The sequence below is a fragment of the Mesoplodon densirostris genome, chromosome 16 (assembly GCF_025265405.1).
Source record: "Mesoplodon densirostris isolate mMesDen1 chromosome 16, mMesDen1 primary haplotype, whole genome shotgun sequence".
Lineage (NCBI taxonomy): Eukaryota > Metazoa > Chordata > Mammalia > Artiodactyla > Ziphiidae > Mesoplodon > Mesoplodon densirostris.
In genome coordinates, this window is record NC_082676.1 from 46,069,631 (window position 1) to 46,083,437 (window position 13,807).

The 13,807-nt window shown below is 49.8% G+C and overlaps 1 protein-coding gene across 3 annotated transcripts in view; it reads right to left on the bottom strand.

Moving 5' to 3' along the window:
* The window catches only part of KATNIP (katanin interacting protein), a 201,059-nt gene that overhangs the window by 74,826 nt on the left and 112,426 nt on the right, over positions 1-13,807 (bottom strand). For 2 of the 3 annotated variants that reach the window (XM_060077977.1, XM_060077978.1), the window contains exons 9-12: positions 9,967-10,139; positions 7,291-7,409; positions 5,613-5,715; positions 1,113-1,328 (exon numbers count right to left, since the gene is read on the bottom strand). In XM_060077977.1, coding sequence (XP_059933960.1) covers positions 1,113-1,328; positions 5,613-5,715; positions 7,291-7,409; positions 9,967-10,139 — 611 coding nt within the window. Of the gene's footprint in view, positions 1-1,112; positions 1,329-5,612; positions 5,716-7,290; positions 7,410-8,903; positions 8,964-9,966; positions 10,140-13,807 lie in introns of all 3 variants that reach the window. The other variant, XM_060077979.1, reaches the window with a different exon arrangement.

The window sequence follows — 13,807 nt, forward strand, 5'->3', positions numbered from 1 at the left end:
ACATGTGATCCTTAAAACATCGTATCAAGGTAAGTATTATTATTACCCCCATTTTACAGACGAGGAAATCAAAGTAGATGTTAGGTGAGTTGCCCACGATCATGAAGCTGTAAGTGATTAAGCTTTGAACCCAGGCCTTTCTGCTTCTCCAGCCTGTACACTGTTTCGTTTAAATAAGATTATACACACAACACACTTAGCGTGGTGCTGGGCACAAAGCAAGAACTGAACATGTGGCAATTGTCTTCATTTTCAATACCTTTAAAAAATTAATAATTTGTTCTTTGGAATAGCAAATACATGTACGTCGCAGGAAATTTAAAAGGTGCAAAAAAGCATCCAAGGGAAAGTCTTCCTATTGCCCTGTCCCTTGCTCAGCCAGTTCCGTGGCCCAAAGGCAACCTCTATTCCCCATATCTCGGGCCCCTCCCAGAGGTCACAGTGACTGATGCTGAAGCACGGAGCACCATAAAGATGTCAGTGCTGGGTGGTCTGTCTAGTCTCCTGTGTCCAGCTTGCAAGCAGCAGGAAGAGAAAATGCCAGTACTCTTCTTTTTTTAACTTTCAGATATTTAAAAGAAAGTGATGTTCCACATTTGCTGGGTGCGTACTCCATGCCCCAGGGAAGCAGGACCCTGGCCCTGGGCCAGGCTGCAGGGGGTGCATTTGCACCGCCCCCCTCCCCCCTCCCCGACCTTCCAGCTGTGTGACCTTGGCCAAGTCAATGCCCTTGTCCAAGCCTTAGTTTCTTCATCTACAAAACGTGGGTGTTGCCCTCAATGACATCCCGAGGTCCTGTGTTTGGTGGTTACTGTGGGAAACTGCAATGTAGATAAAGGGGGTGAACCGGCTCCTCTTTGGCCCCTCACCCCCCACAAGAACCCTCTACAGAGCAGGGATCTGGGCAAGAGCTCAGGGCGGGGGGTGCCGCTGGAGGCCCCTCCCTGTACCTTGCCCTCCGGTTCCTCCCCACCCTGCCCAAATGAATGGCTGTGGATGATTACATCATCCTTCCCCTTGCTGCACCCACACCCTTATCGTGGGCTTATCGTGGGCAGAAAAAATGCACCAAAACATGCAGCCAAGACTCACACAAGGCCGCCTCCACTTACAGCTAAGTTCCTGCTGACCAGGTGGCCCGGCTCCCCGGGCGTGTCCGAGTTCCGGACAGCCACATCGCGAGGCGACACATAAAGCTTTGTGTTGTTCCGGTCGAAGAATTCCACTTCCGTGAGACCCACCCACGACGCGCTGCCCCAGTTGGACTGGATTTCCATGGTCACGTAGACGGCATCTTTGATCTCTTCTGCTTTCGGTCCCGATTTGTCCTTAGTGAGGAGAAAAGTAATGCCAAAGGATGGAAACACAACAGATGGAATCCAGCTCTACCACTAAATGACAAGGTATTTAATCGCTCAGTGGCCGGGTTTCCCCCTCTGTACAATGAGGATAAGAAGAGCACCCATTACAGATGGTTATCATGGAGATTAAATGAGCTCATGTTTGTAAGGCATTTCAAACATAGTTACTAGAGGAATTTCCTGGTGGTCCAGTGGCTAGGACTTGGCAATTTCACTGCCGGGCCCAGGTTCGATCCCTGGTCGGGGAACTAAGATCCCGCAAGCCATGCAGTACGGCCAAAAAAAAAAAAAAAACCTTACTATGAACCCTGGCACTTAGTATTTTCTGTAAGAGTCTGCAAATAACAAAGAATGTTTAAAAGGCATCAGACTCTGCCTGAACACGTACTTTTCTCACCCACTACCAAGGGTTCATGTCCTATAGGCATGTCACAACTTATGCTGAATTGGGCTTGTGTTTTGAGCTAAATTGTGTCGTCCACACACAAATTCAGAACTGAAGCCCAAACCCTAGTAGCTCAGAAGGTGACTGTTTGGAGACAGGGCCTTTAAAGAGGTAATTAAGTTAAAATGAGGCCATTAGGGTGGGCCTAATCCATTCTGACTGATGTCCTTACAAGAAGAGGACATTTGGACACCTAGAGAGACACCAGGGATGGGCAGGCACGAAGCAAAGGCCATGTGGGGACTCAGTGAGAAGCTGGAGAAACCCAGCTTGCCCACACCTGGACCTTGGATTTGCTTCCAGAACTGTGAGAAAAGAAGTCTCTGCTGTTTAAGCCACCCAGTCTGTGGTACTTGGTTGTGGTAGCCTAGCAGATGGCCTATCTAACACAGTAGATAACACAGGACCCTGGACAAGTCAGTTGACATCCCCCTGCCTGGTTGGGGACCAGGAGATGACACCATAGATCTGACAATCTTGTTCCAGAGATTAAGTGGGATACACACCCGGAGAAGACCCGGTCAGCAGTCCTGGCCTGCGTGCACTTTGTAAGTGGCCATTTCCGCCCATTTCTCTCCTCCATGGATTTTAATGCCTGCCTCCTTCGCGGGTAGGTTGTCTGGTCTGAGAGGTCGTGGATGCCATTAATCAAGCCACACCGCGGAATGGCTTCCCGAGGCCCCTTCGGGCTCCGACTGCAGTGCTGGTCGCCACGGATCAGCCGTTCAGAAAATGGTACCTTCCCCGCATGCACATGCCCTCTCTTAATTAACACCGTAATCTGCGATGGTTCTGTGAGCAGGAAGCTGAGCAAATGAACAGCAACTGTTCCCTACTTATTTTTTTAATTAATAGCCAGCGAGACGTGCTAGTGCTCTCAGCGTGTGTTTGGATGGGCCTTGATTGTCAGGTGATGGGATGGGGACATGCAGGGAGGGAAGTCAGTTGTCAGCTCCCGGAAGGAACGCAGGGGCTGTGTTTATTAGCAGACCCCACGGCTTCCTCCTTCTCTGCCGCGGGGCCTTGTGGGCCCAGGCCAAGCTCTCTGCTACCCTGGGCCTGAGTCCCAGGCAGGCAGGATGGTGATAAAACTCTACTGGCCCGGCTCAAGCCTCGGGGATCGGGAGGTTAATGAACTCATGCTTGGGAGGCGCGTTCCGCTGCCAGGTGCGCCCTGTGGGAAGCGTGAGGATGCGGCACTGGTCACCGTGGTTGTTGGCCGTTGGGAGGAGGCCAGATGGGAGGCGAGCTGCCTCGAGGAGGGGCTGCTGGATCTCACGCACAGTGCAATCTAAGATGTGCAAATTCCTGCAGCGGGGTTTCTAAACGAAGAAGCTGAAGGGTCTATTAACGAAGGAAGTGTCACAACTTGTCAGCGTTGCAACCCGATGGCCGCCCCTGCTCGATTTAGGATCGAGGGGTCTGAGGCAAACACTGGCTGGCAAGCTTCTGGTCCCTGGTGTTCACTGCCCCGCTCTCAACAAGACCACCTGCTTTTCCTTTGGTGAAGCTGCTCCTTCTCTTTTCTCAGCCATGAGGTATGGGGGATGGACACTTTCCTACCCTAAGGAGGAGATGAACTGGTCCAACTGATCAGTGTGTCCTGTTACCCGGGCCACCTGGAGGGAATGGCTCAGTGATGGGCACATGACCCAGTTTCAGATCTGTGTGTGGAGAAACTGCTCTTTTCTCCTGACCGTGGGGTCTGAGGGTATTAGGGCAAGAGGTGGGAATCACTCTAGCTATTGAGGGGTCACAGGGAAAGAGCAGAGCTGGGACTGGGCACTGAGGTGGGGATGAGGCTCAAGATGCAGCTGACACAGTACAGACATAGTGTGAGCTTCTGGATCAAGCCCTACTTGCTCCCGACTACGGCATTCAGTACAAAGAAATGTGTCATTTTTCTTCTCTGTTTTTTTTTTTTTTTTTTTGCGGTACGCGGGCCTCTCACTGTTGTGGCCTCTCCCGTTGTGGAGCACAGGCTCCGGACGCGCAGGCTCAGCGGCCACGGCTCACGGGCCCAGCTGCTCTGCGGCATGTGGGATCTTCCCAGACCGGGGCACGAACACGTGTCCCCTGCATCGCAGGCGGACTCTCAACCACTGCGCCACCAGGGAAGCCCTTCTCTTTGTTTTATAAGTCAGTTTGCACTGGGTTTTCTGTCTCCTATAATATAAGGAGACTTGATCCATCCAGGCTCTTTTTAATATGGCTGAGGTTTCACCACACTTAGGATCTTCATAGGTAAGAAAGCAACTATGCCATACAGGGGGGAACAAAGCTTTGCTTTCCCCAGATTTTTTTAGACGGCATATTTCCTGATTCCTCCTTGCCTTGTGCCAGGCACCGAGCCATCTGCCCTCACAGACCTTTCCTCTTCCAGCTGCACAGTGGCCCTGTGGGCTGTGGATTATTTACCTAGTTTGACAGTCACACACCCCCAGGACCAGACAGCTTAAGAGGCTTATGTAAGGTCACACGACCTCTTAATGATGATGCCAGACTTCAAGCCAGAACTCCAGTCTGGGCTGGAGCAGGGCTCTTTCTGCTTTCATATGAGCTTTACGTGTGACCTTGGGAGGGCTTCCTGTTAAGTCCCCATTGGCCAATCACAAGATGGGTGACCGCTGAACCAAATAGTTATAAGAAAGGCTTGGGTAGAGGAAGAGATGAGAGGATGTGCTGGACACACACCTTTTGACCCAAAAGAGAAAAGCATCATCCATTATCCCTCCACCCTGATGCTACCTTGCCCTTTCACCGTTCATGTCGCAGCTCCATCGACCCGCTCACAGCCATATCCTTGCCCAGTCGCTGCAATTGTATTGGACTCGATGAAGATGAACATCACTTTTTGCAGCTAACTTCATATCCTTAACATTTTCTATCTGCATAATCTCCATAATGAAAATTTCCATCCTTGTACACGACTGCATTGTGCTGATGTATCATACTTTCCTGATTAACTCTACTATTGTGAGACATTTATGTTATTTCTGTGTTTTTTTTCTCTCACCTTTCCCTACTTCCAATAATTGTGCAATAGACATTTTTGCGCCTATAGTTTTATTTCTGTTGAGTGATTTCTTCAGGGTAAGAAAGTGGGATCGTCGGGCTGGAAGACATAAGTATTTCTAAGGCTCTTCCTAAGAGCCTTTCGGCTTTTCAAAAGCTTTCCACCCATTTCTATTGCTGCCAGCAGGGTAAGACTGCCAGTTTTACTGTAACCTTGCCAGTGCTAGAGGTTATCATCAAAAATAATTTGTTAACTGAGATTTGCTAACGTCAAATGGGATGTTAAGGTTGCTCTAATTTGTATTTTTTTTGGGGGGGGGTTGGTTCATGGGCCTCGCACTGTTGTGGCCTCTCCCGTTGCGGAGCACAGGCTCCGGACGCGCAGGCTCAGCGGCCATGGCTCACGGGCCCAGCTGCTCCGCGGCATGGGGGATCTTCCCGGACCGGGGCAATCAGCAGGCGGACTCTCAACCACTGTGCCACCAGGGAAGCCCTAATTTGTATTTCTTGATTACAAGTGATGCTGGATATTTTTCTATGGGCTTACAGGCTATTTATATTTCCTCTTGTGTGGACAGGCTTCTGTCTTCTGAAACTTCACGCTCCACTTCATGGATGTCTATGTGCTGGGGAGGAGCGGGGATGGAGACTGGGGCAGAAAGATGCTAAGTTCACCACTGTCAGAGCAGCTCCCACCGAACAGAAATGATTGTACTGAGGGGCCCTTCCTCCCTCAGCCTCCAGGCAAGACATGAATGTCTTAAGAAACCCGCATAAGTCAAGGTTCTCACCTCTGGGTCCAGAACTTGCTCCTCAGTGGGTGAAACAGCCTGGCTGAGTTGGGCGGAGTCACTTTCGATGGCCTGGAGGACTTTCAGAACCTTCTGCTGGTGTCTGAAATTGATTTTGTTTTAGCAAACAGGTATGATAGTAAGGATACATCATAGAGAACGTTCCCATCAAGGGTACCAGGCTTACTTTTCTATTTCAGAGAGAAGTAACAATTTGAGACGAAAATACTCACACCCCCGCAGACAGATCAAAGGCGCACACCAGCTGGTTTTCTCCCTTTATAAATAATTGTACAATTAGCGATGAAAGAAGGGCCAAGTAAGAGAAATTGCTTGGGGCCAGATGGCCAGCTGATCTCCTTAAGCTGACTGCTAGGCTGTAAGAGTCTAGAGCGGGTGTCTACACAGTACATACAGCCTGCAGGTCAAACGCAGCCCGCAGCCTGTTTCTGTGTGGCCTGCAAGCTAAGAATGGTTTTTACGTTGTTAAAGCGTTGTTAAAACAAACAAACAAACAAAAAGTGAAAAGCCTGAAGTATTTGCTATCTGGCCCTTTACTGAAAAAGTTTGCCAGCTCCTGATCTAGTGACCTGCCTTGCATCTCTAGTTTCTGAGGACACAGCATTCCAAACCTAGCAGAGAGTTGTCTGCAAACACACCCTACTTGTGCTGTTTAAGGCTGAGAACTCCCAAGACCCTGAAGCACAAAGGATCTTGATGATGAAGAAAGAAGCATTTGGTGATGTGTGTGCTGCTTGTAATATATCCTGTATCTGTATCTGATGTAACATATCCTCATGGCCCAGCCCTTTCACTCGCGGAGGAAACTTCAAGTTCTTATTTATGGCCACAATGGTCCACAGCATGGTTTCGAATCTGGGGTGTGCAGACTCCTGGAGGAGTGGCTAGCACTGCCTTTAGCCTATTCAGAGTTTTTCTACAAATTATCAAAGGCAAACACCCTCTGGATGGACACAGATCTGGAGGGTACATAGGCTGGCCAGGAAATTCCTCCTTTGTGCAGAGAAAAAGCCCCCACTCCTTTCGGGGCTGCTGCAGCCTCAGGCCAGAGCCTCAGCTTAGCGACCACTGTGGAGGCTGGATTTCAGCTGCGCTCACCGCTCAGCCAGGCATGGGCACTGCACAGACTACCACGCGCCCAGCTCTGCACAGCGGCCCGGGGAGCATGGTGGGGCTCAAATGCATGCTTGAAGCTATTGGCTCGGCATGGTGCATCTTTCTGAAGATCAGTGTTGCCTGATGACTACAGGAAAGGCTTTATTTTGATAATGAAACTTGACAGTGCCAATCACTGATGCTATGTGTGAACGGAAGAGAATGCTGCATTTGAACAAACTCTGAATAGAGAAAAGAAGGTTCAGAGGACACTGCCTTGGGTCACTGTCTGCCGCGTGGGCTGCTTCCGTGGAAGCCTTTGAGGAGACTGAAGTTTTACATGGGCTGAAGGGAACTGAACAAGCCAAGAGACATGTGTCTGAAAGGATCAAGTCAATTTCAGGCTTTTGGGTTGGAGGGAGGGTGAGGGGGGATGCAGTCTAAGGGAGCAGTTTTAAATGGTCTGGAATCATAATGCAAAGAAAAACCTCAGTTAATAAGATCCTCGTGGCTGGATGGCTACGGGTTGCTGTTTTTGTTTTGAAGCTGCCTCGATAAATACCTGCTCCCCAGAAGGCCGCTTCTGTCGATGGCTTCACCGACGGCTCTGGCTCCCCCTGCTGCCCTGGACTGCTCCTGCGTGCTGGTCGCTGTGCTCGTTGCCGCGGTGATGGAGGGCGGCTGAGGGAGGATGGAAAAGCTTATTAAACAGATGTCCAAGGCGACCCTCCTGGCCCAAGACACAGCAGAGCCACCGTCAAAGGGACACACTTCGCAGGCCGTCAGTCTTGTTGAGGGAAACTGGGGACAGGAAGGAGGGTGAAAGCGACTACCTGGGGCTGATTAGATCTATAATCCCCTCACACGGTCTTTGCAAAAAAGGTGGGATCTCAGTGTCTTATGATCTGGGAGGTCCCAGGAAATGGTCTGCTTCAATGAGCCATTGAAAAATTTCTCTCATCAAAACCTTTCCCCTCCTCCAGTGAATCTCTGTTCTGTTTGCTACAAAGTAATGGGACTCCATGGAGGATGCCAGGAACATTAGACCCCTTGATTTTTAATCCTCCAAGCCTTTTCCCCTTTTTTCCATTTATCATCTAAACTAGAAATGTGCTTTGCTCTTTATCTGCAAATAATTGTAGCCATTGGAAGCTCTGTGAATCAGGGGTCAGGTCATCCAGAAATCCTGGACCGCAGGGTGGGCAAAGTGGCAAAACCTGTCAGAAAGATTGGCCGGCAATGGTTTCAGATGGCTGGGAAGTAATAGACAAAGTAGGAGCGATGCCAAAAGAAAACCACTATGTTGCTCTGGGTGCTGCCCTGCCCGCCCTCTGTTTCATGAGCGTTCTCTCCAGTTCCCTACTGTCCACCCCTTATCTTCCCCTGACCTCTTCTCCTCCACGACTCTCCCACTCCTGGAACAGGCCAGGCTCATTCTCACTTCGAAGCTTTTCCCCTGTTCCTTCCACTTGGAATGCTGTTCCTTTGTTGGCTGTCTCCTTTTTTTTTTTTTGGCTCCTTCTTACAAGGCAGAGCTAAGCCTAAATGGGACACCTTCCAAGGGGCCTCCTTGGATCCCCCTGTGGGAGGTAGCCACCATCCTATACCCTGTCACTCTCTCACCCATTAGCACCTTGTATTGCCACCTGTCTCTGAAGTCACCTTGGTTATATACGGCTTTACTCGTATATACTCGAATCTTGTCTGAAAGCTCCCTGAGGCCAGGGGCTACTCTGGTCTGACTCGGTCACCTCTGTATTCTGAGGACACAGCATAGACTTGTGCACAATCTAACAAAGACGCTCCCAGGTGTTTTATTAATTCACGACCATATTTCCTGGGGTCATCTTTGCTGAGATGGGCCTAACTGACCTAGACAGATGTAGATATAAATTTATTTATTTAGGATACTAAGATCCTTTTCTGTGTTATCTTGTCAGGAAATGGAAGCGTAACAAGGGACTGGAATCAGCAGGCCTGGATGAGTTCTGGCTTCCACTCGTAACCTTGGGCAACGTGCTTCAGCACGGGTCTCCCATGTGGGAGATGGGCAGAATGCTGGCGTGCTCAGGGAGCACAGTGAGGTCCTGCTGGGACCGTGTGGGGAAGGCCCTCTGGAGACTGTTGGCTGCTGTGGGAATGGGGCTCTGCTGTCCCTCTCTGGCCTTCACTGGCCTCAGGGGTCTCCTCCTTCAGCAGACTGGTCCATGACTCTGCTGGTGGTCTCTCTGTGCCCTGGAAGGATGGAATCACATGATCTGAGGTCAGAATAAAGCCACCCACTTTATATTCTTCACTGAGAGAGGTAAAGACTGTCTTGAGGTCATAGACACAAATGTCAGGGACAAAGGGCCGAGCACCAGGAAAAGAGACAACAGATGCTGCTTGATGATCACCCCAAAGAGCAGCCCGCCAACAGGGCCTGGGGAGCAACTAGTGGTGTGGACGGGGCCCTAGGCTTTCAGGCAGGCAGACCTCAGCCACGTCCACAGACATGCCATGAGAAAGCCACCCTGATTCCCTGGGTGCCATCAGCCATATCTATAAAACAGTGTGATGAAACCAGCCCTGCCTGTTTCAGGGCTACTGTGATCATCAAGTTAAGGTAAAGGATTTCAACAGGTGAGTCAGGGGACATGCTTCTGAGAAAGAAGTAGACATTGAGGGATGTCCAAGGCCTCCAGCTCCCCAGAGACCCCCGCTCCACCCCACGATCCATCCTCCTGTTTGCTGCTCAAAGCCGAAGGCTGCAGGCACCAACTCAAACACTTGTAGGGCCAGAGGGGTTTCCTGAGAAGGTGAAGCAGGCCAGGAGCAGGACGTTAAGGAGTGGTGAGGACTGCGGAGGCTGGAAGGGCTCATGCTCTGGGGAAGGGGGTCTTTCCAGAGAAGCCAGAACTGGTTGTTTGCGCCATCCTGTCTCTGACCCACCAATGTTCAACTCTAGTTGAAGGTATTCAGGGTTTGTAAGGAAATCAGCAAGAATTGGAGGCATAATAGCGTCCAATTAGGCTTAGGAAACAAAAGATGGAAAGGAGGTGGAGGAAATGGGGAGACTTCGACAGGTCAGTAAGCAGCTGAGCATCAGACAGTGGATGTGCCGATTGGTCTAAGGTCAGGGGTGCCTCCACTGCTCTCTCTCCTCACCACGTGCTCTTTGCAAGCACCGCTCAGACACTGTCTGGTCCCTGAGTAGCCCAAGTCCTTCTCCATCCTTTCCCTCTGCCTGGGAACGCACCTGTGGTGGGCTGGCGGGGGGCTCAGCCTTTCTGCTGAGGATCGCCCTCTGCAGGGCTTCGTTCTCCACCTGGATGGCTCTGAGCACGGCTGAGGCGTCCTCCTCTCGGTCCTCATCCTTGCGCACGAGTTTTCGGGTTGCTGATAGGGGTCTCTCTCGGCGGCTTCCAGGTCCTGGGGGTAGAAAACAGGGGGCGAGCCTTTAGATTGCATTCTTGGAGGACAGCTCCAAGTCGATTAGACTCAAATTGAGGAACATTCTATAAAAACAACTGGCCCATACTCTCCAAAAATGTCAAGGTCAAAAAAGACAAAGACAGCCTGGAGAGCTGCTCTAGATGAAAGCAGATGGGGCAGACATGGCAGCTGAATGCAATGGCGATCCCGAGGCTGGATCCTGGGTCGGCAAACATCCCTGTAAAGAACATTGTTGTAGCAAGTGGAGAAATTCGAGTAGAGTCTGTGACTTGGATAATAGTATTGTATTAATGCTAAATATCCTGAATTTCATACGTAAGTGCGCTGTGGCGATGTAAAATGAATGCCCTTGTTCTTAGGAGATACATACTGCAGTGTTCAGGGTAAAGTGGGATGCTGTCTACAATTTAATCTCAAATGATTTAAAAATACACACACGCAGAGCAAATATAAAGCAACTGCAGCAAAATGTTAACAACTGGTGAACCTGGGGGAATGGGAGTGTCATTTGTACTATCCTTGCAACTTGCCTTTACATCTAAAATTGAAATAAAAAGTTAAAAAGTTAGCCCTCTAACAAAGTGCGTATAAGGACTAATACCTGACATTGTGAAGGAGGATGGGTATTTGGGAATATTTTTGCTTTGTTTCATATTTACATGGGAAATAAGAGTTACAAAGAAATTACTCCTCAACTGAAGAAAAAAAGTATTGCAAAGCTGTAGTCGATTCTGGAAGTTCTAATGAGTGGAACACTGATTTTATAATATGCAAAAATATTCGCAATATATGAAAAAGTACCCAACAAGACTGGTTGGAAAAAAATACATTATGGTATGTTTACCCAATGGAATACTACGCATCTGTAAAAAGGAAGGCATTCTAAAATATCTATAGATAAATATGGTGACCTGAATTTGCTTCATAATCACCTGGGGTGTGGGTGTGGGTGCAGATGAAATTGGCCATCAATTGACCGTTGCCAAGGTTGGGTAATGAACATGGGGGGTTATGATAACATCCTCTCAATTACTTATGGTTGGATTCTTTCTCTGTTAAAAAAAATCTCCATTTAAAAATAGAACTGCTCAAAATGTTTCCATTGGGATGTTTAAAGAGGCTTTAACCTACTAAATTTCAACCCCTAGGCAAATATTTATTGAGTGCCACTCTGCCAGGCTCTGTTCTTAGCACTGGGGACACAGCAGCGACCATACAGATCAAGACCCTTGCCCTTGTAGAGAGAGGCAATAGGCAGAGAAACAATAAATACTCTAGGGTGTTCCATGTCAGAAAATGATATGGAAAAAGAAGAAAAGCAGAGCAGGGTAACAGAGATGGGGTGAGCAGGGTGGCAGGGTTGGCCTGACGGAGCGTTGGGGAAGTGCGGTCCAGGAACCAGTGTGAAGTGAGAGGCCTGAGAAGGGGTGGGGAGGGCCAAGGCAGGGCCTTGGAGGACACTGTAAGGCCATTACTCTGAGAGAAATGGGGAGCCACTGAAGGCTTGAAAGCAGGGGACCTGATTTGACTTAGGTGCTGAGTGGAGAACAGAATGAAGGGAGGTGAGGGGGAAAGCAGAGAGGCCAGTTAGGGCTCCTGCAGCTGTGCAGTGGAGCGGGGACACAGAGTGTGGTCAGTTTCTGCGTGTCTGTTGCAGACAGAGCCAACAGGATTTCCTGACAAGAGTAGATGTGGCTGGTGCAGAAAGAGAGTCAAGAATGATGCCAGGGTTCTGGCCTGAGGAAACAGATGATGGGGTTGTTTTCAGTTGAGCTGCAGAGGGCTGTCAGAGGAGCAGGTTTGGAAGCGAAGAGCAGGGGCAGCTTGGAGCCCAGAGATGTGATTCTGGCATCAGGGTGGAGCTGTTGAGTTGGCCTGTACACACACTCGAGTGTGGAGTTTGGGAGGGTGGTCTGGGCTGGAGATGTGAATTCAACCTAGGCAACTTGGTTGCATCATTTAACAATAGTATCAATGACTGACATTAACACTGGCCTATAACTAACTAACTGGGAATTGATAGCTATGACTTCTCTGGGGAGATATAGATATAGATATAGATATAGATATAGATATAGATATAGATATAGATAGCCTGGTACAAAGGCTTGTTAAAAACCAGCAACCTGGGCTTACCTGGTAGCACAGTGGTTGAGAGTCCGCCTGCCAATGCAGGGGACACGGGTTCGAGCCCTGGTCCGGGAAGATCCCACATGCCACGGAGCAACTAAGCCCGTGTGCCACAACTACTGAGCCTGCATTCTAGTGCCCATGAGCCACAACTACTGAGCCTGCGTTCTAGTGCCCATGAGCCACAACTACTGAGCCTGCATGCCACCACTACTGAGCCTGTGCTCTAGAGCCCGTGAGCCACAACTACCGAGCCCATGTGCCACAACTACTGAGCCCACGCGCCTAGAGCCCGTGCTCTGCAACAGGAGAAGCCACCGCAATGAGAAGCCCGCGCACCGCAATGAAGAGCAGCCCCCGCTCGCCACAACTAGAGAAAGCCTGTGAGCAGCAATGAAGACCCAACGCAGCGCGCAGCAACAAAGATCCAACGCAGCCAATAAATAAATAAAATTTGAAAACAAACAAACAAACAAAAAAAAAACCCAGCAACCTTCCATCTCATGACCTCAGTAAACAGGCACCGCTGATTATTAGAGATTTAGTTGGAGCCCTTTATCCTCCTGCTATGTTAGAATCTGCATCTGAATGAGACTTCAAGTAGCAACACCAAGAATGGCTTTGGCAGGAGAGGGAGTATAGCCAGGTACTGGGTTGATGGAAAAGCTAAGCTAAAATGAGGGGACACCAATTTCTTCCAGGCATCCAGGAGAGGGGCTTTGGATGTGAATGCCCAGGGACTGGGCAGGCACTCTGAGTGAGTGAGACTGAACTCGGGGTCGGGGTGGGGGAGATGGGAGGCAGCTGAGCCACTGCCCAGCTCCAGCCAGTGTCTGCCACACAGAGCGGTGCTTCTAGCGTTGCCAGGTTTTTCTCCAAGAAAAGTTAGAATCTGAAGTTTATGTGAAATCCCCCTGAATTTATTTGTTCATAAAGCATTTCAGTTTTTAGGAAATGTGAAAGCCAACAGAACCCAAGGGCTGGTCTAATACAGGCCACGGCAAGTCCAAGCTGCTCCTCCAGGAAAGTCAAGGGCACACAAAGGAAGCCTTGCATGCCTTCGGATGGCTGGCTGGATGGCTGGCTGGGTCATTCTCTGACTTTGATGGACTCTTGCTGTGGCTCCAGTACTGCTCCTGGGGACATAGAGTAAGGCACTGCTGGCAATGTGACCTGGGGATTCTGTTCTCCCCAGTCAAGGCTGCTTTAACTCTTTTCCTTTCTTATCAGCTACTCAGCTCACTCTGCAACTCGAGGGATGAGAAGGTGAGAGCTGGAAGGAGCTGATGGAGGTGGGGATTCTCGTTGCTATGGAAACACTGTGGGTCCAAGGGGTGTGGTGAGGCCACTGGGATCTTCCTCACGCAGGTCCCTGAAGCAGCTGAGAGGACAGGAAAAGAGAGTGAAAGAAAAGAAGCGGCCTTGAGACCCTCTGGAGCTGGAACTGAGGAATCCTGAAGCACCAACACACCCTCACCCCAAGGGGAGCTGAAGCAGAACTGGGTTCCCCGCAA